Source organism: Toxotes jaculatrix, chromosome 18, assembly GCF_017976425.1.
Source record: "Toxotes jaculatrix isolate fToxJac2 chromosome 18, fToxJac2.pri, whole genome shotgun sequence".
In the NCBI taxonomy this organism is placed as follows: Eukaryota; Metazoa; Chordata; class Actinopteri; family Toxotidae; genus Toxotes; species Toxotes jaculatrix.
Window position 1 is genome coordinate 8,250,623 of NC_054411.1, and position 26,628 is coordinate 8,277,250.

General features: G+C 40.0%; 3 protein-coding genes across 4 annotated transcripts; 1 reads left to right on the forward strand and 2 right to left on the reverse strand.

Moving 5' to 3' along the window:
* Positions 1 to 1,362: 1,362 nt before the first annotated feature.
* Positions 1,363 to 5,881, reverse strand: dnajb1a (DnaJ heat shock protein family (Hsp40) member B1a). Its single transcript, XM_041063337.1, has 3 exons — positions 5,321 to 5,881; positions 3,861 to 4,444; positions 1,363 to 3,697 (listed from the first exon to the last, which is right to left on the reverse strand). The coding sequence occupies exons 1-3, from the start codon at positions 5,529 to 5,531 to the stop codon at positions 3,467 to 3,469; spliced, it is 1,026 nt and encodes a 341-aa protein (XP_040919271.1). The 5' UTR covers positions 5,532 to 5,881; the 3' UTR covers positions 1,363 to 3,466.
* Positions 5,882 to 7,798: 1,917 nt separating this feature from the next.
* LOC121198814 (very-long-chain enoyl-CoA reductase-like) lies at positions 7,799 to 13,716 on the forward strand. Its single transcript, XM_041063143.1, has 11 exons — positions 7,799 to 8,355; positions 9,155 to 9,206; positions 9,325 to 9,369; positions 9,480 to 9,583; positions 10,846 to 10,961; positions 11,177 to 11,282; positions 11,423 to 11,495; positions 11,584 to 11,627; positions 11,748 to 11,805; positions 11,933 to 12,021; positions 12,329 to 13,716. Exons 1-11 carry the CDS (start codon positions 8,188 to 8,190, stop codon positions 12,500 to 12,502), a joined length of 1,029 nt encoding a protein of 342 aa, XP_040919077.1. The 5' UTR covers positions 7,799 to 8,187; the 3' UTR covers positions 12,503 to 13,716.
* Positions 13,717 to 13,741: 25 nt separating this feature from the next.
* samd1a (sterile alpha motif domain containing 1a) lies at positions 13,742 to 20,736 on the reverse strand. 2 transcript variants are annotated; one of them, XM_041063141.1, is made up of 7 exons: positions 20,280 to 20,736; positions 17,386 to 17,740; positions 16,772 to 16,911; positions 16,587 to 16,647; positions 15,828 to 15,909; positions 15,399 to 15,513; positions 13,742 to 15,056 (listed from the first exon to the last, which is right to left on the reverse strand). In XM_041063141.1, the coding sequence occupies exons 1-7, from the start codon at positions 20,640 to 20,642 to the stop codon at positions 14,910 to 14,912; spliced, it is 1,263 nt and encodes a 420-aa protein (XP_040919075.1). In that variant the 5' UTR covers positions 20,643 to 20,736; the 3' UTR covers positions 13,742 to 14,909. The 2 variants fall into 2 exon arrangements, with proteins under 2 accessions (XP_040919075.1, XP_040919074.1); XM_041063140.1 differs by having other exon boundaries at positions 16,772 to 16,914.
* Between the last annotated feature and the right edge of the window lie 5,892 nt (positions 20,737 to 26,628).

Sequence of the window (26,628 nt, forward strand, 5' to 3'; positions counted from 1 at the left end):
AGGTTTAAGTGTAGGTGGGTTCATGATGGACAGGGTAAGGGAAGGAAGCCTGGCAGAGAGACGACTCAGATAGCTCTGATGACTGTAAAGTTGCACCCAGTTTGGGTATATTTGCTTAATTTTCCATCTAGTGGTGATGATGAACACAGTGAGATGTGTCAAGTTTACCAGGTTGAACAATAATGATTAATTTGCTCCTTCTGAGCTACATGCTATTGACATACTTGAAGTTGAACACCAGAATCCAAGCCCTGGAGAAACTGAACACGTGCTAGCATATGTGTTTTTAAAAGAAATTGTATCTTTAAAAAAAAAAAAAAAAAAAATGTACAGGTTGAAGTTAAAGGATTTCTTTGTCCCTTTTCTTGTGTTCTTAATTTTGTCACTTGGATGAAGAAAACTTGTACTTTATAGTGTTTAATTCTTTGTATTGTCTTTTGTTTAGTGCTCACATTTTGGCAGTAATTTGGTGTCATTAACAGGATTCAATTAGTCAGAACTTCTCCATTATATACTGCATAAGGTCAAACTGAGTCGACTCATATGACATAAGATGTGATACTAATATGGTGCAGTTGTAAGAAATTATTGTTCATTTAGACTGTTGCTGACTCTGTCTTAAAGCTGCATTTTTACCAAGTGAGTGATTTTATTAATGAATTTCAAATCTGTATTGGCATCTGAATTGTGTGTATGTTTAACAGAAGAAACCGTAGCAAATTATTGTTTTAACTTTAGGTTCTTATGATATGGGATATTGATGCTCTGTGTCATTTCCAGTCTCTGGTCTGTGTTGGACTGCGATAAGTATGTTCATGATATAACTGAGTGTGATGTAATTAGAGGCCGGAAGTAATTTGTTCATATTGTATTTAATTTTAATTAAATGACACACACAGACAGACACACACTACTATCAACATTCTTCCATTCTTTATCCTCCCTAACTCCTCTTAAAATCTCCTATTCATTTTTATCTCTTTTCCTCTTTCCTAACCCCTCTGTGCCCCCATCCCCATCTATCCATCCTTTCTGTATTCTTCTTCTACCCTCCCTTCCTTCTTTCCTTCCTACAGTGATTTTCCATACTAGCCCATTTTTTTTTTTTTATCATTCCTCTCCCCTCTGTGAATCGGACCCTTTTCTATCTGTCCTACGCTCCCTCTCTTCTTCTTCTCCCACCCTCTCTTTTATCATTCTTTCATTTACAAAGGTCATGAATATATCTTGGTTACTGCTTTACAGTAATAGTACAGACAGTGAATGGGACAGCACAGCACACTGGACCACTCCCGTGGTTTCCCACAGGGGAATTGTCTAGTTGTTGTCATCCATAATTAAAACAGTCCATAATCAATTAGATATTTGCCAGTTTCTTTAATGTGGAAATGCAGATTATCACACCATAGGAAATATCTATTAAAAATTTTCATCCCATTATCAATTCATAAAAGCTTTGTAGTGAAAAATAATAACATCCTGAATCGCGTCCTGAAAAATTCCAAAACTACATAGAGGTAAAACAAAAAGAATGCTTAAACTTTTTTCCCTTCAAAAGGAAGACATTTGTGAGAAAAAAAAAATCCTTTTTTAAAACAAAAAAGGTAAACATTACAGAGATTACACATCTCTACATTCATGTTAAACCACATGTTTGTGTCAATTAGAAACTTAAAACTCCAGCAGGAGCAGGATGAGGCAAGTAAGGACCATCACGAAATTTGCTTTGGTCCTTCTGACAGTCACATTAACACTAATAATACTTAATGTGCAAATTAAACCAACTGGTCAACTGACTTCCATCATCACTGCAGTCAAAGCTGCACAGGGTTAAATGAAACACAGAGTTCAACAGTTTTTGTTTTCCTTCTGCACTGTCAAACTAAATATTTCCCAGATTGGAGAGAATGCTGTCTGGTAAGAGCTATAAGAGAAGGCATGATATAAGACAGAATAATCAAACAAAAATATATTCTGCAGGCCTTTAAATTGGGGGCTCAAACTTATTTTCACATCTCAATCCCTGCATTATTTATCCTGATACTACGGTAATGTACCAGGGTCACACCATGTCGCATAAAAAAGGAAAAAAAACAAGAAGAAGAAGAAAAAAAAATTCACTGGCTTTAGATTAAATAAGCAATAGGAGTAATAACACGAGGACAAACTGAAATATCATACATACGTTGTGCATCTTCAGAAGATACGAATGAAGTAAATAGCTTTTGGTAATTTGTCAGTCACACGTGACAGGACACCCACATGCTGTCGACATACTTTTACACACACATACATACACATAATTACATGGGGACAATTATTTGGCACAAAAAGTCAAATATTTTACATTATAAAGTGTGTATTCCTGGTTAAAGTAAACATTTTGCAAGATGTGCTATCTTAAACACCAGGGACACATTGATGCGTTAACTCACTCTGCTGATAAAGAGTATCAATCTGATAGAAGTGCTCCCTAAATTTAAAATTTGTATAATGCTACATTGCTGTGTGGAACTGACTGGGATCATTCATGTGTAAGGTTACGTAACTGAAACTTTACACTGCTATATTACAACTGGAAATGTCCACACACCAGCATTTTTAGGCTTCTGTGTATTTTTAGTATATTTTTTCCAGACAGTTTATAAGAGTGTAGCCGTACAAATATTGTAACTGAACGCTGAAACTGATTTTTATAATGACTTTAACAATGAAACTGTATTTAATGCTGCTTTGTCACATCTGGCTACTGCTGATCTGCTTACTAAGGATAGTGTTAGCGCTGATACCACTGATCAGATCAGTGCATCCACATTTAAAAAAAACATTTAAGTTTTCACTTCTCAAGCTCCAAAGTATTTAAGTCTTTGTTTTACCTAACAGCAACCAAAATATCTTGCTGATTAATGTAGTTATAGCTACATTCAAGCATGCGCCAATGCACCTGAGGTATTGTTAATTAGCCAGCTGCGTGCTACCTTAAAGCACTCCCCACAAACTGCTGCAGTAAAACCAAATCCTGTGGTACTAAACTCAAATTTCAAGTGGTACAATTCAGTGAACTCTAAACACCACTCATGGTTTCTCTGGTTTGACTCCTGCTTGCAGCCAAACCATAACCCATCGCTTGACACACTGTACGATTATCTATATATAAATCTTTTCTCACTTGAATCTGATATTGAGGCAGGCTGTTACTTAATACTGTTACTCAAAGTCAGCTGAATGCACAAACAAACCAAAATGTCAGCTGTTCTGTCTGTTTCCAAGTCTTAAGACACTCATTAAACTGACTGGATATTAGGTAAGAATGTGGATTTGGTGTTCAGACAGTAAAATTAAACCCAGCCAGAACCATATCTGCCTTTGCCTCAACTGTCCAGGCTGAAATGCGATGATACACAGGAGAGTGTCACTGTACATGTAGACCTGTTATATTTTTGAGCGAACTTTTCATCATTTCAAGTCATGGTGGAAGGATCTGCTTGAGTGCATCACGTGTATTTTGGCCTAGTTTGTCAGGGAATTTGACAGAGAAGTCCAGGATCATGTCACCCCTCTTCTCAGGGTACTTGGATAGCGGCAGCCCTTCTCCAACAATGCGCTTTTTCATTCCAGGTTTGACAACATCTCTGGAGGTCACAGTGATGGTCCGGCCATCCAGTGTCGGGGCGTTGACTGTGCAGCCACATAATGCCTGGAGAGAGAAAGAATCGGGAAACACGGCAATCAGACAGATAAAACCACCAATGTTTGGTTTGGTTAGGAAACAGGTAATATTTTTTGTCTTTTTTTCCTGTGCATTCAAAGAAAAAAATTCATGTCTTGAGTGTTAAGTTCTGATCTCCTCGTTCACTTACCTCTCTGAGTGATATTTTTGCAGGGTAAATTATATCTGAGCCCTCTCTTCTGAACACCGGGTGGGGTTTATCTTTGACCACAAACACCACATCTGCAGGAATGTTGGTGGGAGTTTCATCCCCCTCCCTGGGAAAGGTGATTTTTGTCCCTTCCTTCCAGCCTCGTTTGATGTCGACTGTTAAAATCTTGTCCTCGTTACGCATGGTGCAGCCGTCCGGGTTCAGTCTCTTGCGTGAAATCTTCATCTTTTTGGTGCAGCCTGAGAAAACCTCCTCGAGGCTCACTTTCAGCTCGTGCACCACGGGCGGGTCCTTCTTCTTCTCATGTGCTCTGTGAGGGCCTCCAGGGTGGGATTTAAAGGACCTGTGAAACCCACCCAAGCCACCCATTCCTCCCATGCCAAATGCTGTAAAGGGGTCATTGATGTCCATATCATCCTCCCCATTCTGTGCGAAGAAGTGATCGAACGGGCTGCGGCCTCCAAAGAACTCAGCGAAGATTACATGAGGGTCCCCATGGAAGGTGTAGTTGTAACTTGGACCGCTGTGTCCTCCACCTCCACCACCAGCTGAACCCTTTAATCCTAAAGAGAAAAGAGACATGGAGAAACATCAGAGCTCAGGGACCGTATGCTTAAACTTGAAAATGACTATTTGGTGACTATTTGTTGGCTGATGAGTAATAAAAAGTCAATAGTAGTTGCATCTTAATTGCAAAGTTTACCAATTTAACCTTTTATCAGTTAAATGTCCAGCTCAGTACATATCTGTTTCACAATTGTTTAGTCATCAAATTTAAAAGATCTAGGGCTGCAACTAATGATTATTTTCATTTTTGATACATCTGTAGATTACTTTCTCAATTAATCAATGAATCATTTAGTCCATATAATGTCAAAATTGTAAAAACAAAACTTGCAGGCAGTTGGGATGATAACATTAACATGCTCACTTGTGTTTAAGTTTATTAACTATTTATTAATCCAAACATAATCAGAATCATTAAAACAAAAGAACTTATAATGACAATATTTATTGGTTCCAAGACTAGAAATGACCATGCTGCAAGAACCAGAAGTTCACTTAGAAGATCACAGCCTAAAGGCACAAATCTGTGCATTTTTTAACTGGTTAAACTGGAACTATCACTCCAGTGACAGACTGAAAGGACAGGCAAGAACTCGTCGTTTCCAGTAAATTCTCCAGCTCCCTACCTATTGTACACACACACACACACCCCTTTTTATTGTCTGGCTACTGGTGCAGAAAGATGCCAGAAACAGCAGTGACCTGCCAGGAGGATGATGCACGGATGTATCAGCAAGATGCAAGAGAATTAGAAATTAAGGAAAGCCAATGCAGGGTTTGCTGAAGGTAACAGTAACAACACGAGTTGTATGAAAAGTAGTGACACAAACTACAAAACCATAACCAAGTTATGAGGAGGTGAGTTCAGTTACCTTCTTCTCCAAAGCGATCATAAATGTCCTTTTTCTTGCCATCACTGAGGACATCATAGGCTTCAGCAATCTCCTTGAATTTATCTTCTGCTCCGGGAGACTTGTTCTTGTCGGGATGGTAGCGCAGGGCCTGTTTTCTGTACGCCTTTTTTATCTCTTCTTCGGACGCACCTTTGGCTATCCCCAACACTTTGTAGTAATCTTTACCCATTACAGTGACCGGTTTGCTCTTCTACCACTTCATAAGAACATCATCAACGCAGGCGCTTCAGTTTCTGCTCAGTGCCAGCAACACTTCCAGCGTGTGTCCCCGCTTCGCCGCCGCAGCTGTCACTGCTGCGTGCAGTAGCTGGCTAGATATAACGGTCAAGGTTAGCGTCCCTCACTTGTCGCAATGACAGTAGACAGCTTTCTGCTCTGCACCGAGACGAGGAGAAAAAAAAATGTCACTTGACTTAAACCACACAACGCAAAGCAACGTCCTCACACAGAAGTGTCCGCGCGTTGCCGCCGAGCTGCAAACCGTGCAGAGAAACTTCTGGAACAAGCTGGTGCGGCTGATGTGTGTCATCACTACCGAGCCGAGAGCATTCACTCCCAGCAACTTCCGGCTTCGCTTCAGCCACACTGGACCTCAAAAAGAGACCAGAGCTGTCTATACATCAAATGCTTGAAAAAAATGTACTCAGCAGGGGCTTATTGGAATGAAAATATTCTTGCCTGATTGTCTAGATTAAATCAATTGCTGTGTGCATCGACTATCGACCCTTCTAGTCGTTTTTAATTTGAGTAGGCATGCGCATGCGCAAACACAAGCACAAGCACAAACGCTCTGCCCCACTCACAATGCTTCTTTTGCTGTCATGCAGCCAGGACCTTCTCACAAGGATCAGCAGTATGACTGAATCAGCAATAAAGTGCACTGGCTGCTTTATAGTATTTATATGGCTGAAACAGAATGTAAGTTATGTTCAGCAGTTGGTTTTAATTTAGGATCCGTCATTTCCAAATAGTCTCCTTAGAAGTTGCTGGGAAAGAACCACATAATTTGGCACTAATGATAGATAAAAGAGAGAGTGATCACTACACTTTTTCTAATGAAAAGCTGGCACAACCTTAGGACTTTTATTCAAAGGATAGCAGGTGAACTACACATGCAAAATGTGAAACCACAGCTTGTATACAAAAAGCAATCCGTTCAGCATAAATAAGGAACAAAGTTTCCATTAACACGTGAATAAGTAGTAAATAGGATTTGCAGAAACTGGACTTGTTACTGGTTGTTCACAAGTTGTACAGGTTGTAAAGTGCTCTATAGCGCCCACCGGAGGGGACAGGTTAAAATAAGTTATGTCCAGAGTGTGAGTGGTCTACAATAATTATACTTATTGCATGTCTTTTAAATAAAAAAAATATGTATACATGTATCTGCAAACCAAGTTAGAAAATGATAATAATTATGGAAAATTGTAAATGTATAAACTTGCATCCAGAATTTCTCTCATTACATTTATCTCTTCTCTTAAACTCAAATTTTTAAGTACATTAAGAATATTAGGTCCTTTCGAAGAATCTTCACGTGTCAGTGTATGTTGTAAAAGTGACTGTTCCTCTAACCACTGCACTCTGAGGGTCACTGATCCCATGGAACCCCCTGTTATAGCATTCCTCTCGTCAGACCTGAGGGTTAGGACCTTTGAAAAAGAAGCAGGTGCAGCTCAGCATATATTTGAGATATTTTCTTTATGCATTTTAGAGTTTCTGATAATCTCTATATAAAAGATCAGTGTTTAAAAAATAATAAAATAGTACTTGTAGTGCAAACAGTGATACAACTGCTTGCTGCTGGCTTGGACTGCTAGTTATAAATAGACCATAGAATATAGATATGCAGTTGGCTATGTGCAATGATTGAGCTGACCCTGTGCGATGAAAGGCATCTGTGATCTTCTCCCAATCAGCATTTTCTGTACCCTCCCCCACCACCACCACCACCACCACCACAAACCTCCTTGGTGATATTTTGCAAATGATTTTTGCTCATTCACAGCGCACAAACCTTGAGCCGCGCATGGCACTGAAATAAACATGCTTGTCTTTGGTGTGGAGGTCAGGAAGCGAAAAGAATACCGGCCTCACAGGTGGTATGGGTGAGGGGGAGGAGGTGTTGGCATGTGGAGGTCTTTCATCTCATGGATCAGGCTTTTAATGGGGCCCGTCACTGTGTAACCAAGTGAGGAGCAGAGCAGACAGGAGATGTGTCTTATAGGTCTAATGAGAGCACACTGGCATGTGACACTGGGGTAGGGCTCTATGTGGCTTCCCAAGGTTACCAAGCCAGTTGCAGAACAAATCAGGCGACTTATATTTAGCCTCGCAAATGGCACGCTATGGATTATGTCTTGAGGCTCTCCGGTTTCGTCTTCAGTGCGTTTTGATGCATGAAAGTTGGTGCTGGTGGTGGCGGCGAAGAGGAGAGGGAGGGGGAGGGCGGATCATGAAGAGGCTACCATTCAGGTGAGGTGCAGGTTCACTTCATGTTCCCGCAGCGTTCCTTCCACGTCTCTTTTCTGCTCACTTAACATTCACCAAACATCCATACACTCCATCTGAGGGGCGGAAAAGGTGTTTATGGTCTCGCATATTTCCGTCACTCTTCCTGTGGAGGTGGAAGGCTATTCCGAGAGTCTAAGAGACACCAAAGAAGAAGCCACGCTTCAGTAGTGAGTGGCAGTTCTGCTGGGGAGGGGAGGGGAGGGGAAGGGAGGGGGAGCTGGAGAGCTGCTGCACTGCTCTGACCAGTAAAGGACAAGCAGCGTTAACAGATTATTTCAACAGGCTACTGAGGTTTGGGATCAGACATTATCATGGATGTACTCGCCTTGGAGGCAAAGAATGTGAATGGGGCAGAACCCGAGAAGAAATCTGCACCAAGGCCAAAACCTAAAGCTCCCAAAAAGGCCAAAAGGACTGTTCACTTTGAGGTGGAGATCGTGGACTTAAAGACCAAGGAGAAACTCTTACTGCTGGATAAGGTGGGTGTCTCTGATTACACTTGCCTTTTATATTGACCATAATGACTTTACAATACTTTCTGATCATTTATTTTTAAAGTCGTGTACAGAAGTCACACACAAAAAAGTGCTTGAGAACTCTTAGCGTGCTTCAGATGTTAGGATCAATTACTGCACTTTATCACCTGCCAGGGATTTCTTTTTAAAGTTTCCTGATTGTAAACATCTAAAGGTCTGCGCTTAAAAGCAGCATTTAAGCACAGATTACTTTGCAGTGAGGTCAGAGGAAAGGTGTTAGTTTTAGCTTCAGAACTACGGAGTCATCACTGTTTAAGCAGACGGGTAATTTTACAGATAATCATCCACTTCACAGACGACCTGGTCAAGTGTGCAGCCATTATCGGTTACGTTTCTATTGAGCCAGGGTTGCGGTTAGGAGGTGAGAATTCCCTCTTCATCTGAATGGAATTTTCTGTCCCAGCTATGGTGCATGTCCCTGCTGCACCGGGCCAACAGCGAGCGGGCAAGCAGGCAGACACTTAATCATTAGCAGTTTAAGTTAATGTGCAGAGTCGTGTCAAAAAAACAAGAGGGATCGCATTGCAGATGAAAATGGCAAAATGCAAGTGTGACAAATTCCAAAAGAGATGAAAACTTCTGCAATAAAGACAGCAGCACTGATGACTTCTGCTGCTGTATTTTTAGTACTCAGTGTCCTGTAAATTGATTTGTAAATGTCAGTATGGCAATCTGAACACCAGTGTTGCTGATAATGAGACTTTGAGTATGGTTTATTTCTTACATTTTGCACTGATTGCAGGTGGAGCCAACTGCCACTGTTTTGGATATTAAATCTTTGTTTCACAAATCGTGTAAGTAAGTTCAAGAAATTAGGACAACATATTCATTTTCTAACACTTGGTTGATCTTAGTTTACAAGAAATAATCTCTCTAGCACGCCAAGAGTAAAGTCCCTTTCCATTTCGACAGATCCAAAGTGGTATCCAGCCAGACAGTCCCTGCGTTTGGATCCAAGTATGTGCGCTTTTTGCAATAAATTCTGCAGATATCCAGCTCTGCTGAGGGATAAGTGTGGTTATGAAGTTAATGTGGTGCTATCTGGTCTTATCGGTTGTGTCTCTCAGAGGCCAAGTGTCTCAGGGATGAGGAAATTCTCCAGACGCTTCCTGTGGGAACCACAGCCAGCTTTTACTTCAGTGACCTAGGACCCCAGGTCACATGGGGAACCGTGAGTGCATTATTAGAACCCTACAGTGGTGTTGCATGTTTTAGCCAGTGTTTTACATTACTGTGATTTATTTCCACCTTCCTTTGGTGCCCACTCATGAAAATCAACTTGCCCATGCCAAGATTTTCGTGTAGAAACTCAGTCTGTGCCTGTTGCTGTTTTCAAGGATGCTTCAATGTTCAAGATCTGTGTGATTACACAAGGTCCTTTTTGCATGTTTGTTTCCTTGGTACAATTTATCTACAGCAAACTAGCACATGAATACCTTTTTTATTATCAGCTTACTATCAGGGAAAGAGGATTGCTTTCCAAAATGGTCTGCAAAGTATTCATGATTTGCACTCAGTGGATTAAAAGCATGCCAAACCACAGGTATGGTCTTTAATGATTCTTATGTTTTAAATATAAACACACACTCTCTCACCCAGTCCATAACTCTTGAATATAAATATCAATGCACAGTGACACATAGAGGTGATTTGCTGTGGTTTGTTTTTCTCTCACCTCCTGCACTGCCTGACCTCTGTCCTAGGATATACAATCTCATGGCCCCATTTCTCCCAAAGGTGTTTATCCCCCCTCCCCCGTCCTCTCACTAGCCTTTCACTGCACGCCTTTACTCACCCTTGCCCACACACACTCTCTACATTCTCTGTCCTCACCAAACCTGACACAACCCCCACTGTGCCCTGCTGATGCCATTGTGGGTGGAGAAGCATGAAGTGCTCCAACAGAGACCACCAGTAGCTATTGGTCAGGCATGCTGAGCCAGGGCTCTGCTCGAGGTGCTGATTCAGGGATCGATTTCACTGTCAGCTGTGCTACTTCGCTTGATCGTATCATTTGTGGAAAGCTGGTATTACAAGCTGTCTTAGTGTCTCACTTGCTCTCTGGGCACATGTTGAATACTATTATTGTTACACTGAATAGTTGGCAGTGCTGAGCAGACGTAGATTGACTGTTTTAGATTGAAGATGGCTTTGACAAGCGGGTTGTTAGAGAAGCCAGAGACCTGCTGGTGTCAGTTGCATGGTCTCTCATGTTTGCAGAAGGTTTCAACTGGTCCAATAGGGAGAAATTATTTAGTTTATTTTATTTTAGAGAAGTTAATCTAATAGAGCTGATTACTGTAATGCCATTGACAGGTTCATTCACTGATGTTTTGTGTTCCTTTTTTCCTGTTTTTTTGCAAATTTTTGCACTTGCTGCAAATCAAGAAAACAAAGTTTAAAGCACTGCTATCTTTTCTTTGCTCACTTCAGGTGTTCCTGACAGAGTGTGCAGGTCCACTGATCCTCTACTTAATGTTCTACTTCCGCCTTCCCTTCATCTACTCTCCAAAATATGACTTCACCAGCAGCAAGCAGTGGGTCGTACAGTGAGTGTCAGTTTGCTTATGTTTTCAGGGATCTGTTGTGATGTTGCTGCAGAGTATCACACAATCCCAGGCTTTGCACAGACCCCCACCCCCCAACATGACAAACGGTCATGAGGCATATTGCTATGTTGACACTGAGTCAGGGCCAAGTGTAATGGACTGCAGCCAGGCAATGTACTAATCACAGCTAAATAAGTGTGTGTGTCCTGTTGCAGCTTGGCCTGCATGTGTCACTCCCTACACTACATCAAGAGGATTTTGGAGACGCTGTTTGTCCATCGTATCTCCCATGGGACCATGCCTCTGAGAAACATATTTAAGGTGACTGAGTTGCATACTTTGACCTTTGAACATGATATTTATTATTTAGTGCTGTGCTCTTATTCTTTGAAATCTGAATCAACTGTGTGTGCAGCCTTATCTTGACAGTTTGACTTATTATAGCCCACTTTCCATTCCAGAACTGTGGCTATTACTGGTGCTCTGCAGCTTGGATGGCGTACTACATCAACCATCCTCTCTACACCCCTCCTTGTAAGTGCTGACCACTGCTACTCTCACTTTAACTCATCAGTTGCAGTTGACTTCCATCTTAATGTGTTTTTCTGTGAAATGTCGACAGATTATGGGCAGCAGCAGGTGAATATAGGACTTTACATTTTCTTGGTAAGTTTGACTTTCGTAGAAGTTGTATTTTTCAGCCGCAGGGAAATTTCTCCCCAGATATTAAACCCAATGAGTCATGGTTATGCCAATGCTCATTTTTGGATGTCTTTATTCTCACAGTTCTGTCAAGTGGGGAATTTTTCCATCCACGTCGCACTCCGTAACCTCAAATCTCCAGGTGAGCATTTTGTGACAGTGCTATATGGTGTGAATCTACACTTTTAGGTCAGCGATATCCCAGTTTAAGAAAAAGAAGTCAACATTTCAGGGCAGTGCAGTGTTTAATTTGTGTTTCCCTATCTCAGGTTCAAAAACCAAAAAGATTCCTTACCCAACGAAAAATCCATTCACATGGATTTTTTGGCTGGTCTCTTGTCCCAACTACACATATGAGGTGAGCAGATACACAGACATACTCATGCATAATTTTTAGAAAAATGCGTACAATAATTTTTGAAATATCTTAAAAGTGTTATATAGTGAGTAATATTTTACATTTTTGTACTGAAAAACTGAAGCCAACTGCTCAGCATTGTATGTAACCCTACCCTGTATGTAGCCTACAGTGTGTTTTATCTTTTTAATTCAAGGTGCACTTTTGCTGCCATCTACTGGTTACATCCTACACTTTTACCATAAATCTCAATGCACTGGGCGTGTGTATGTCTCTGTCTGTATGTGTGTAAACTTTTTGGTCACAGCTGGGCTCCTGGATCGGCTTCACGGTGATGACCCAGTGTGTGCCTGTGGCTTTCTTCACTCTTGTGGCCTTCATCCAGATGACTGTGTGGGCCAAAGGCAAACACCGCAGCTACTTAAAGGAGTTCAGAGATTATCCAAGCCTGCGCTCCTCCATACTCCCCTTCATCCTGTAGAGCCTGGCAAAGAAAACAAAGGCTTCTACACACATCCAGCTCCTCTTGATTGGGTCTTTTTTTAGGGACCCCTACATCCGTTTGGATGACAGAAAGTGTGTGCTGAGGTTAACAGCATGGATGCATTTTGGTCACATGAACTGCATGTAACATTTTCTTGCATGCTACTCCATAACAAGGAGTGACAGTTACAGTTTCTCCGAGTATTGGACTGGTGAATGCAGGATTGTTACTGACAAAGGAAGCCTTCAGAGTTAAATACAGCAAAGTCTTAAATTGATGTATGTGATCTCGAAGAGAAAGATCAAAAAATGTCCTTTTTATTTTGCTACTTTGATAAGTTGTCAAATATTTGATGTAGAGTGCTGTTTAGTTGTCAAGAAAATTAATTATCTTCATAGCTCTTGGCAGCCTGATCAGTGACGTTTCCCACAGAGCTGGGAAACGAAAGGGCTAATCTGCATTGTCAAACTATGCAGCCTGGACCTGACAATAGTGTGGCCACATACAGCTCACTACTGGTCTGACTGTTCCAAGTGACCTTTACACTATGGCAGTGCAGTTGGATCTGGATTAGAAATTATATTCAGATTCCCATGTTTTCCACCATGGGTGAGGAAAACACTTTTCTTTTTGTCTGTACATGGATCAAGTGTATTTCTGGCATAGGAAAAACTAATAGAGAGAAAAAAGTTGCTGATAGCCTGCACAGACATGTCCTTCAAAAATACACCTCTTAGTTACACAAGCTGATTATACTGCAAAAGGTATTCAGCTGAAAAAGGTACATTTTTGTTACATAATTGTGTAGTGAGTGCTTTTCCCCCAATCTGTTATTTTTGTGACCATTTGTACAGCTACAAAGCAGTTGAATATCTTTTTGGTGTTTCAAAAAACTGGATACAGGACATTGGAAAGATACAACCGAAACACAAACCACCATTTCTATTCCATTTTTTGAATGTGTATTTCACAGAAGGCTGCATCGACTGCACCTTCAGAATAAATGGGGAGGTTTGGTGTTATACTCCTGCTGAAATGTTTGTATGAAGAAAGCATTGAGTCTTGAGCAGGAATTGTATCTGCTGTGGAAAGTCTGCTTACAATATTTGATTGAGACTGAAAGGGCCACCAGACACTCCCCTGCTGAAACAACTGCTTTTAGGTGAACTGTTGATCCAAGGGCAATAAACTGTATCACAAAACAAACGTGACTGAACAGAGAGACACGAGCTTTATTTGTGACTCTGGAAGAAGTGTCAATGTTACAGATAAAAAGGGGAGGAAATACATTGGAAGTTTAGACTATATAATATGGAATGTTACAATTCAAGTGGCTGGCATAGATCAAAACACAAAGAGACACTGGACAAATTATAAATGGATGATAACATAAAATATTGCATTTGATCAAGATATCTGCTCTGTAAACAGGCACTGAGCAGCTGTATTGAATTCAATATTACAATTCCATTTCCCACAAGTTTTTTACTTTATTTTGCTTATGTATAAAAGCAAACTCCATGAGGCTGCACATCGTCTGGTCATCTGAAATTGTTCCCCACAATGCAGCTGTATTAACTTGGACCACAGTCATTTCTAAATAAGATAAAACAAGAAAAAAAAAACACATTGCCTTGCCAGCAAGTAGTAGTATATCATATTGGTTATATCTCAGTTTTACAGAGATACTGAAGACATAATCCAACAACAGCAGCTATTGGTAACATGATAAGTCAGGAATCAGACTCTATTAACTTTTGATGCAGATATGTAGATAGTCTGATTTCCCCAGCACTTTGATGACCTTTAAATCGACTCATCATATGAGTAAACAAACACGTACAACAGATGTGCTCTGTGTTTATCAGTGTGATTTTTTGGACTAACAGAAAGTACCGTAATAGACAGAAGGAGAACACAGGGAGAAATTTCAGAACCCCAACAAACCAGCATTTTCTTATGGACCCAAACTTGTGACAGTACTTTGCTACAGCACTATGCAGTCTTGTCTGTGTGAGTATTTTAGCCCATAGGTGGTGCACTTGGTGCAAGGTTGAGTCCTCTTCACTGGCTGCATTATCCATCTTTCACTTCAGCGGAAAGGTCACTGCTCCTCCTCTTTAAAAGATACTCTGATTGTAGCAGTCTGTTCCTTTCACAATGTGGTCACATGAGTGAAATGACAACTATTTTAAAACCAAAGACCATTATGAGAGGTAGGATGACTGTCTTTCAGTTTCTGGTCATTCTCACAGTGAAAGTTTTTTCCACCGCAGCCTTTCCCCCTCCACTCACCCTCTATATACTGTATATGAAGGTGGGTGGCAGGATCCAGATGGGAGAGGGCACTGCATGCATGTTTGGATCAATGCAGCATTGTCTGCCTATCGTGTGAATCAACCCTTCAGAGGTCTTCGCATTCCAGGAAGTGGGTCCTCTGCAGCACCTTTACGTGGCGCTCGTAGATTTTAAGGGCAGGGCCGAGTCGGATAGACAAACCGGTCAACACATCACTGCGCTGCATTAGGAGAAGGGACTTCCCATCAATTTCCTGTAGGTGAGAGAGACGTTTTTTTTTTTTTCTCAGTTGATGTCACACTTGGGTTTCTAAAGGGGTGTACTGGGTGCTGTGTGAAAGTGAAATTAGCTACTGAACTCCTAGAATCATGTGGGAGGTTTTCTAACAACTTCAAGACAGTTTTCCTGCAGTCTTTACCATGCAGCTTGATTTGCACAAATAAGATGATACTGGTCATAAAATACAGTATACTTTTGGACAGTGCAATCCACTACATATTAACTGCCTCTAAAAATGCAATCAGTGATGGAATGCAAGTTTGATTTTAAGTGCACATGCAGCGCCCTCTGTGGCAGCTTGTGGTGGTGCACTAACCTGTGTTCGAAAGGCCACAGCCTGCTCAGGAAAGCCTGCAGCTGAGAAGTAACTGGCCACATCTGCCACAGTCCACTGCAACAAGTTCTGGCTCATCTTCTCCTTCTTCACAGAGCTAGATGAAAACAAGGTAAAAAAGAGGCAGAAACAATGACCACAGAGCAATTTTTCATTAGTAGGTTATTTCTCACTCTATTATTGTCTTTTCAAGGCTTTAAGTGGCCCTCTGTGTAGTTAACTCTAACTATTTAAAGTGTTATGTCCCAGAAGTAAGTAGATGTACTATTTAAGAGAGGAACTAAAGGACAAAGGTTGATAAAGGTGTGTGAATCCACTGTGGAGAGGGTAGGGGGACACAATCTGATGAATTTGCTAAAATGCATGTCTAGTAGAGAATGTAATGACTTCTTAGATAAAAAAGATACTCACACTTCATCACCTTTGCTGCCATTCAGAAGACCATCTTCAGCTGGCGTAAAGGGCACTATATCTATCTTCTTTTTAAGTGTACCTGCAATGAAAATGGAAGCTAAATCATTATAAATAATATAGTCAAACTACTTTCAGACCCAACACAGGTAAAGCACACAGTGAAATAGTACTTGTGCAGTGGTAAAGGTATTATAGTGTCAGTCTGTTTGTGTTGTGCCATATTAGTCATTTGCTTGGAAATCTCTTGTTAATGCCCCACTAAGGAACTAAGGAGGGAAAATCTATAACCACTTCTCTCGCATTAAAAGTTAGCATGTCACATTTCTTTTATTTTCAACAAAGAAACAAACTCTGTAGGCAGCCCACGTCAAACACAACAAATTGTGCTCATTGGTATAAACAAACAAGTTAGAGTTTTTTGTTTAAGTATTGCACAAGGGTAAGATGTTTAGAGTGACAACTTTTAACAGTCAAGGTGAGCACCACCTGGATGGAAGGCAGGACGACAAGCTTGTGAAGCATTCAAAAAATCCTGAGGAAGCCTTGAGGCAAACACTAGTACTAAATGCAGAATAACAACTAGAATGGTCTTTGAAACATAAGCTGTCATTAGTTAATTCCTTTAACATGTGTGTTTTATTAGAAACCATTTTCCAAAATGAGAGAGCAGTCAAGCAATCTATTTGTTTTCTGCAAAACAGATGCAAGCTACACCACAACGTTATAAAATTAAAAAAGGGAAACTATGTAACTCACAGTTGTCAGATGGCAAAGACACAGTTGGTGGTCTTCCATCCGATACATTCGTGGTCTCATCCTGTAGGCCAAACAAAACAGAACAAATGAAACATGAACATTTCTGGTAGAATGCAGGGAGATCAAAGAAGCAAGAGGTATACAGGCAGTGTTGTTTGTCACAAAGGGAATACAGGAACAATTACCAGTCGTGCTGCATAGTCTGGTACCAACTGGTCAGATGAAAGGCTGCTATCCTCCACCTTGCCCCCATCTTGTTTCTTTGTGTTGTTCTTTAAAGCACAGGGGCTGGTAGTTACAGAGTGGATTGCTGGCTTCATGGTTGCTGCTAACACAGAGTGAACCATTTAGATCACACACTGATATCATCCAAACTGTCTGTGTCCACACCTGACTTTAGGTATTTGGTTTAAATGTACCTGAATGATTTATTTCATAATTAAAAAACTGGCAACTGACAGTTCTTTCATATGCCTTTTTGACAGTGCTCATTTAACCTCAAAAACTGGTACAATCAAGTCAATGGATTACTCACTTCCTGGAGGAAGGTATTGCTAAGCCATGGACTTGTGTTATTTTCTCCAGCAACTCTGTGTTTAGCTTACCTAGGTGATAGCTAAGGCATTTCTACTGTCAACAACTATGTCAACACCCAATTAATCACCTAGGTGGTTAAAAGCTTCCATCTCTTATTTCATATCCAGTGCAAAACTAAGCATCCAGCTTGCACACAAAACAATATTAGAGTGCTCCATGATGCTGGGTGTGCATATTAGACTGTGTCTAGCAGTGTGAATACCTTTGTCTCTCTGCATTCCTGGGTGCTGGCGCTCCGCTGGGCAGACAGCAGAATCATAAGCCCAGTCATTGTGTGTGAGGGCCCTGGGGCTGGAGGGGGGCAAGGAGCTGGGCCTCTCACCAGCCTTCTGGAAAGAGACACAGTCCAGCCCCGAGCCAGGGCCGCAGCCGGGGCCGGGGCCAGGCCTGGTGCCAGAGGGAGAGCAGGGGGCAGAGACGGCTCGCACAGAGGCACAGTGCACCGTGGCATCTTCAAACGTGCGGCCAGGAGAGGGCCCGTCCTGCCCATCACGGCTCTCATCAGCCCCCTCCTCATCTGCATTACTGTCTGTGTCCATGGCCATAGAGGTATCAGCCTGCAAAACAGAAGTATAGGTGCAACATGTAATGTCCAAACATACTGTACATCAAGTATGCCCTAATCCTTGCTTGGATCAATGCGGAATAAGCTTCAGAGGATAGGGGACATTTCATTCGGTCCTTTATAAACAATTAAGTTAATTATTTAACAGAAACTTAAAAAGCTAGAAAACATATTAAGGGTAAAATGGATTGTTATCCTGATACTAATTGTAGGTTGAACGTGTCATATGAAAACACGCACATACAAATGTCGCAATTTGACCGCTGTGGTGGTAAATTATTGCCTCTGAATGCCTCCGTCCCTTTCCGCGGTGCAGTGTACACTCCGCAGACAGTCTGTAAACCTTGCCACCACGAACATATTTCCACGCAATTACACAAATTTACACACCCTAATGTTATCAGACGGCATACAACTAGTTTTAACATAGTCACTCATTCCTTTCGTTGGAGGAGGGGAGGGGAGAGGGGGGGTTCTCGACGGCGCCCTGAGTGAAAAATTACCTTGTGTGCGACTGCGTGTCCAAGACCCAGCAGTCGAGCACAAGCGCGCACTAAAGCCCGCCCCGCTCCTGTGAAAAGAGACGCTTGTACGGCATTCACCCATCGCACTGCATTTCACATAACTTTCACTAAGACACGGTCACAAAAAAAAACACGATGCCCCCGAGGATCTCGATCCAACATGATTTTTCACCTCGGCTCACAAACACTGCCGACGTGCTCGCTGCGCCCCTGTCTTTAGAGGCCTTATGACTGATCATTCTAACACACGGGAGAATGGGCCGATGGGAGGCGTTTTTTTTTGTTTTTCTCAAATTTCCTCCAAAGTGCGCATGGAGTTGGGGAGCAGCGGTAAAGACCTCGCCATTGTGTCTGTGCTCTTTAACGGAGCGCTTTCCGGGGCCGAGCCGCGGCAAAGCGGACCGGAGATTACAGGGGGGAAAAAAAGAAAAGGATATTTAACTCGACAGGCAAATCAATGCAGCACTACGAGCACAGCGAGCCCCAGTCGCCTCGATTACAGTCTACTTTGACTTTGCACCGGGTCAACGATTTACAGTACAAGCGACAGAACAGAGAGAGTAACGCAAATGAGTCCGTTATCGGACACGTCACTGTCTACATCTGACCCCCGTATTAGGGTAAAACCTGGATAACAAGCCCCGAAAAGCAGTCTTTTCGAAGTAATCAAGCATTCGTTTTTTGCAGCGACACACACGCCTTTCAGGGAACAAAGTCAATTTGATCTCAGCTTAACCCAAATCGGACAGGCGCATCCGCCATCTAGAGCTGGACGAACAGTTTGCGGTCGCTTTACGTTAGAGTTCAGGTCTCACACATTGTTACCGGCTGCTATGTCTCGTTACTTTGCGACGCCGTGGTTCGTTTTAAAATGCTGTCAACAAATAGCTGAAAGCATTTTAAGACTACGAGGAAGATGGGCTATTGTTGTACGGGACGAGAGAGGCCATAACAACAGCTAACACCAAGCATTAGACGTGACCGGGCTTGGCAGCGTGTCCGACAATGGATCTAGGGGTTCGACTTTATGCACTGCGTCGGCAATCGTCCATCATTCGAAAAATAGACGCAGTTTGCACAAATGAACGGAATATATGTTCATTAGGAGTACTTTGGCACCGATAATCATTGATTTTCTTGCTGTTTTACGGGACAAAATATAGTGATGGGCATATTTTAAAGTCCAGACGGAAGGGGTGACATCTCGTCATGCTCAGACGAAATACACATGCGTCTGGACATGGCTCCTAGTGACATTAGGTATTTCGCCTAGAATGGCTGTCCTCGTTTTCCCCAGGAAAAACACAACAGCCCAACAATGTCCCAACATCCCCCAGTAGGCTCCTACATCCGCGGTGTTTCAGACTTTTTTTCCTTCACCCACTCCCACATTGACAAGTGACTGAGAATGAAGACACGTATTTCCAACTCCAGCTTTTGAAATAAAACTCTTACGGCGAAAGCGTGTTTTGACGCTCTTACTTTGAAAGTATCTTCCGGCCTCAGTCGACTCGTTTCTTGTGAGCTTGTTACCCCCCACCCACCCCCTCCTCCCCTTCGCTCAACGCCGAGTTTGGGGCTTGAAAAGCGCTTTCTGCTACTGATAATGGTGGCTCGATCGGGTTGTTGCGGACGGACAGGACGGTGCAACTTTTCCTATCTTCATTTTGCCCGTCTGCATCGTCCGTCCAAAGTGCGTTACAACCGGCGCTATGTAAAACGTGCCACACTCTGACTTCACGCGCACCTTCTGTTTTTTTCCCCCTTCTCCACCTCGGTAGCGCTCGAGCGAGGTCCAACCGCCGCTCCCCGTCTGCGGCAGTTTTGGGTGCACTTGCAAATCACTCCCCTCACCACTCCCCGTGTACAGACAAAAAAAGAGACATTTTGCAAACCACACATAGCCCATGTCGTGCTTTTATCGCCACCTGTTAATTTGCTATGATGTGATATGACAATGAGATGTGAGCACGTTAAACATGTCTCCTCCCATCAAGCTCAACATACCTCCAAATCCTCCTCGTCCTGGTCAACAGGACCGAAAGCGCTGTCCCCGTTGCTCAAGTCAGAATGACTGGCTTCTTCCACCGCGTTCCTCCTCGCAGCCGTCGTTAACGTTACATCGTCTTTTTTTCTGCTTCTCCGCTGAACCTTAGCGGCGTTCCGGTATGAAATAGAGCCCTTGTAGTTAACTTTCAACACGGTCTGTTCCTGAATCAGTTTCTCCAGTTCTGCGCAGGTTCGGTCGGGCTCGGACCCGTGTCGTCTCCGGACCATTCGGCAAATCCTCTCTAAGTCCGGCCGGGCTTTCCGCGACCGCAGCGAGTCGATAGTGTCCAGGATCCACTCGCGGTACTTGGATTCAGACATCTTTTTCTTTGCTCGGTTGGCTGCTTTTTTTTCCTCCTTTTTCTTACCTTAGTGCGTCAACCTTGTACGTTACACACGGTGTTTTTCGTGAGCCGCGGTCCGAGCCCAACTGAGAAGCGGAAACCTCGCTGTACGCCTCCTGCGTTTGCGTGTGCGCTTAAGGTGGACCGATGGATTACAACGAAAAGTTTCACTCGAGAGGGGTTTTAAGGTGGAATGTACAGTCCTGGACGGGAACGTGCGCGCGTACTCAGCCCATGCGCGCCCTAATGTGGGCATAAGGTGGCATTTTACTTAAAAAAAAAAAAAAAAGTAGAAGAAAAAAGGTTGAGGTAGTAACTGAAGCTAGTTCACACGTGGTTTTTTTTTCTTTCTCAGCGTTACGAAATCAGATTTAAAAACCAGAGTCCATATGCTGCCCCATCACAAGATTAAACCAAGAATTAATTAAATGGACAGTGACAGAGATATAGATAAAACACAAAAAATAAGTTTAAAAAATACTGCAACTACTGTCCTTTCTTTGTTGTAGTTTTTAAAAACTAAATTACAAATTATATTAAAGCTGCAAGCAGCGATGACGGGCCCTCGCACCCCTTGCGACCCGTGGGAGTCGCAGCCAGCGCAGCCATGCACAAGAGTCCTCCTATGTCCTCTCCTCTCTCCTGCTCTTCTCCCCAGAGAAGCACAGCAGTATACAGCAACAGAAAAAACATGGGCCCCTCCCAACAGGGGGCGCTATGAGTGTATCATCATCATATGAGCATATAAATGAAGTTGATGTACACAGGTGTTATTAAAACACATTTAAACAGTTCTAGCTTTGGCATAGTTGAGATATGATGCAGAACAGAGATATGTTGCAGTCTTTTTTACCTGTTTTTCTGAACTTATATTTTTATATGTACTGTGTTTTTATTGCTCGAGCACAACAGAGCTATGGTGCATTTTCTATATTTCTACTGTGTTTGTGTGCTCTTTATACGTCCAAATCCTTTGCTTTCTCTACTTTCTCAACAATTAAGAACTATTTCAAATCATATACAGTCATGTACTTCAACACTTAACCACAGATGTAACGCAAAAATACATAACACATTATAGATTATGTCATAAATCCATGTTTTGATTCTATAGCAGTAATACCTACATATATGTCATATACATTATTCAAAGTAAGGTTTTCTTTCCTACATTACAACATTTCCAAAAATGCCATATCTCATTCTAACTAGATATGTTGATAACACAATATTTAAGAAATGCTGTTGAAATATAGATTTTGCTTTACCTTTACATCATTCAAAAAGCAAAAGGCACTGGTTATGGTACACCTAGTACACTAGGGTGGGGTTCAATTCCCTGCAGTGCACTGCTAAGAGATTGATGATGTAAGATCCACACAAAATCCTAAATCTACACAGCTTGTGATGACAACTCCATGATAACACATCTAAGTAAAATGTATGTATTTCCATTATATAACTCACGTCACACTGACATAAACAGACATTTATGGCTCCAAGTAAAAGGAACTAAACTGCACCAATGCCTCCACTATCTTCTCTTCTTTCCAACAGCTTTAATCTCATCTGCTCTCCAGATATACATCATATAAAGTCATATTTTTTTTGACCTCAAAATGTCATAAAAATGGTCATAGTAAAGTATGGCGTCAAAATCGGCCAAAAAAAGTCAAAATTTTTTTGGACCTCAAAATGTCATAAAAAACGTCATAGTATAGTATGGGGTTTTTTTCGGGCGAAAAAAGTCAAAATTTTTTTGACCTCTAAATGTCATAAAAAACGTCATAGTATAGTAAGGCGTCAAAATTGGACAAAAAAAGTCAAATTTTTTTTTGACCTCAAAATGTCATAAAAAACGTCATAGTATAGTATGCCGTTTTTTTCGGGCAAAAAAAGTCAAAATTTTTTTGGACCTCAAAATGTCATAAAAAACGTCATAGTATAGTATGGCGTTTTTTTCGGCCGAAAAAAGTCAAAATTTTTTTGGACCTCAAAATGTCATAAAAAACGTCATAGTATAGTAAGGCGTCAAAATTGGACAAAAAAAGTCAAAATTTTTTTTGACCTCAAAATGTCATAAAAAACGTCATAGTATAGTAAGGCGTCAAAATTGGACAAAAAAAGTCAAAAAATTTTTTGACCTCAAAATGTCATAAAAAACGTCATAGTATAGTATGGCGTTTTTTTCGGGCGAAAAAAGTCAAAATTTTTTTGACCTCAAAATGTCATAAAAAACGTCATAGTATAGTATGGCGTTTTTTTCGGGCGAAAAAAGTCAAAAAAATTTTTGACCTCAAGATGTCATAAAAAACGTCATAGTATAGTAAGGCGTCAAAATTGGACGAAAAAAGTCAAAAAAATTTTTGACCTCAAAATGTCATAAAAAACGTTATAGTATAGTATGGCGTTTTTTTCGGGCAAAAAAAGTCAACATTTTTTTTTACCTCAAAATGTCATAAAAAGCGTCATAGTATAGTAAGGCGTCAAAATTGGACGAAAAAAGTCAAAAATTTTTTTGACCTCAAAATGTCATAAAAAACGTCATAGTATAGTATGGCGTTTTTTTTCGTGCGAAAAAAGTCAAAAATTTTTTTGACCTCAAAATGTCATAAAAAACATCATAGTATAGTATGGCGTTTTTTTCGGGCGAAAAAAGTCAAAATTTTTTTTGACCTCAAAATGTCATAAAAAACGTCATATTATAGTAAGGCGTCAAAATTGGACAAAAAAAGTCAAAATTTTTTTTGACCTCAAAATGTCATAAAAAACGTCATAGTATAGTATGGCGTTTTTTTCGGGCGAAAAAAGTCAACATTTTTTTTGACCTCAAAATGTCATAAAAAACGTCATAGTATAGTATGGCGTTTTTTTCGGGCAAAAAAAGTCAACATTTTTTTGACCTCAAAATGTCATAAAAAACGTCATAGTATACTATGGCGTTTTTTTCGGGCGAAAAAAGTCAAAAAATTTTTTGACCTCAAAATGTCATAAAAAACGTCATAGTATACTATGGCGTTTTTTTCGGGCGAAAAAAGTCAAAAATTTTTTTGACCTCAAAATGTCATAAAAAACGTCATAGTATAGTATGGCGTTTTTTTCGGCCGAAAAAAGTCAAAAAAATTTTTGACCTCAAAATGTCATAAAAAACGTCATAGTATAGTAAGGCGTCAAAATTGGACAAAAAAAGTCAAAAATTTTTTTGACCTCAAAATGTCATAAAAAACGTCATAGTACAGTATGGCGTTTTTTTCGGGAGAAAAAAGTCAAAATTTTTTTTGACCTCAAAATGTCATAAAAAACGTCATAGTATAGTATGGCGTTTTTTTCGGGCGAAAAAAGTCAAAATTTTTTTTGACCTCAAAATGTCAAAAAACGTCATAGTATAGTATGGCGTTTTTTTCGGCCGAAAAAAGTCAAAAATTTTTTTGACCTCAAAATGTCATAAAAAACGCCATAGTATAGTAAGGCGTCAAAATTGGACAAAAAAAGTCAAAATTTTTTTTGACCTCAAAATGTCATAAAAAACGTCATAGTATAGTAAGGCGTCAAAATTGGACAAAAAAAGTCAAAATTTTTTTTGACCTCAAAATGTCATAAAAAACGTCATAGTATAGTATGGCGTTTTTTTCGGGCGAAAAAAGTCAAACATTTTTTTGACCTCAAAATGTCATAAAAAACGTCATAGTATAGTATGGCGTTTTTTTCGGGCGAAAAAAGTCAAAAATTTTTTTGACCTCAAAATGTCATAAAAAACGTCATAGTATAGTATGGCGTTTTTTTCGGCCGAAAAAAGTCAAAATTTTTTTTGACCTCAAAATGTCATAAAAAACGTCATAGTATAGTAAGGCGTCAAAATTGGACAAAAAAAGTCAAAAATTTTTTTGACCTCAAAATGTCATAAAAAACGTCATAGTATAGTATGGCGTTTTTTTCGGGCGAAAAAGTCAAAAAATTTTTTGACCTCAAAATGTCATAAAAAACGTCATAGTATAGTATGGCGTTTTTTTCGGGCGAAAAAAGTCAAAATTTTTTTGACCTCAAAATGTCAAAAAACGTCATAGTATAGTATGGCGTTTTTTTCGGGCGAAAAAAGTCAAAAAATTTTTTGACCTCAAAATGTCATAAAAAACGTTATAGTATACTATGGCGTTTTTTTCGGGCGAAAAAAGTCAAAATTTTTTTTGACCTCAAAATGTCATAAAAAACGTCATAGTATAGTATGGCGTTTTTTTCGGCCGAAAAAAGTCAAAAAAATTTTTGACCTCAAAATGTCATAAAAACGTCATAGTATAGTAAGGCGTCAAAATTGGACAAAAAAAGTCAAAATTTTTTTTGACCTCAAAATGTCATAAAAAACGTCATAGTATAGTATGGCGTTTTTTTCGGGCGAAAAAAGTCAAACATTTTTTTGACCTCAAAATGTCATAAAAAACGTCATAGTATAGTATGGCGTTTTTTTCGGGCGAAAAAAGTCAACATTTTTTTTGACCTGAAAATGTCATAAAAAACGTCATAGTATAGTATGGCGTTTTTTTCGGGCAAAAAAAGTCAACATTTTTTTGACCTCAAAATGTCATAAAAAACGTCATAGTATACTATGGCGTTTTTTTCGGGCGAAAAAAGTCAAAAATTTTTTTGACCTCAAAATGTCATAAAAAACGTCATAGTATACTATGGCGTTTTTTTCGGGCGAAAAAAGTCAAAAAAATTTTTGACCTCAAAATGTCATAAAAAACGTTATAGTATACTATGGCGTTTTTTTCGGGCGAAAAAAGTCAAAATTTTTTTTGACCTCAAAATGTCATAAAAAACGTCATAGTATAGTATGGCGTTTTTTTCGGCCGAAAAAAGTCAAAAAAATTTTTGACCTCAAAATGTCATAAAAAACGTCATAGTATAGTAAGGCGTCAAAATTGGACAAAAAAAGTCAAAATTTTTTTTGACCTCAAAATGTCATAAAAAACGTCATAGTATAGTATGGCGTTTTTTTCGGGCGAAAAAAGTCAAACATTTTTTTGACCTCAAAATGTCATAAAAAACGTCATAGTATAGTATGGCGTTTTTTTCGGGCGAAAAAAGTCAACATTTTTTTTGACCTGAAAATGTCATAAAAAACGTCATAGTATAGTATGGCGTTTTTTTCGGGCAAAAAAAGTCAACATTTTTTTGACCTCAAAATGTCATAAAAAACGTCATAGTATACTATGGCGTTTTTTTCGGGCGAAAAAAGTCAAAAATTTTTTTGACCTCAAAATGTCATAAAAAACGTCATAGTATACTATGGCGTTTTTTTCGGGCGAAAAAAGTCAAAAAATTTTTTGACCTCAAAATGTCATAAAAAACGTTATAGTATACTATGGCGTTTTTTTCGGGCGAAAAAAGTCAAAATTTTTTTTGACCTCAAAATGTCATAAAAAACGTCATAGTATAGTATGGCGTTTTTTTCGGCCGAAAAAAGTCAAAAAAATTTTTGACCTCAAAATGTCATAAAAAACGTCATAGTATAGTAAGGCGTCAAAATTGGACAAAAAAAGTCAAAATTTTTTTTGACCTCAAAATGTCATAAAAAATGTCATAGTATAGTATGGCGTTTTTTTCGGGCGAAAAAAGTCAAAATTTTTTTTGACCTCAAAATGTCATAAAAAACGTCATAGTATAGTAAGGCGTCAAAATTGGACAAAAAAAGTCAAAAAATTTTTTGACCTCAAAATGTCATAAAAAACGTCATAGTATAGTATGGCGTTTTTTTCGGGCGAAAAAAGTCAAAATTTTTTTTGACCTCAAAATGTCATAAAAAACGTCATAGTATAGTATGGCGTTTTTTTCGGGCGAAAAAAGTCAAAAAATTTTTTAACCTCAAAATGTCATAAAAAACGTCATAGTATAGTATGGCGTTTTTTTCGGGCGAAAAAAGTCAAAAATTTTTTTGACCTCAAAATGTCATAAAAAACGTCATAGTA

Coding starts and splice junctions, on each gene's coding strand:
- dnajb1a (XM_041063337.1), bottom strand. CDS start 5,531: ATGGGTAAAGATTACTACAAAGTGTTGGGGATAGCCAAAGGTGCGTCC. Junction 4,445..5,320: donor TGATCGCTTTGGAGAAGAAG/GTAACTGAACTC, acceptor TTTTCTCTTTAG/GATTAAAGGGTTCAGCTGGT. Junction 3,698..3,860: donor CAAAAATATCACTCAGAGAG/GTAAGTGAACGA, acceptor TTCTCTCTCCAG/GCATTATGTGGCTGCACAGT.
- LOC121198814 (XM_041063143.1), top strand. CDS start 8,188: ATGGATGTACTCGCCTTGGAGGCAAAGAATGTGAATGGGGCAGAACCC. Junction 9,370..9,479: donor GTCCCTGCGTTTGGATCCAA/GTATGTGCGCTT, acceptor TGTGTCTCTCAG/AGGCCAAGTGTCTCAGGGAT. Junction 10,962..11,176: donor AGCAAGCAGTGGGTCGTACA/GTGAGTGTCAGT, acceptor GTCCTGTTGCAG/CTTGGCCTGCATGTGTCACT.
- samd1a (XM_041063140.1), bottom strand. CDS start 20,642: ATGTCTGAATCCAAGTACCGCGAGTGGATCCTGGACACTATCGACTCG. Junction 17,741..20,279: donor AGGACGAGGAGGATTTGGAG/GTATGTTGAGCT, acceptor TCTGTTTTGCAG/GCTGATACCTCTATGGCCAT. Junction 16,648..16,771: donor CAGACTATGCAGCACGACTG/GTAATTGTTCCT, acceptor TTTGGCCTACAG/GATGAGACCACGAATGTATC.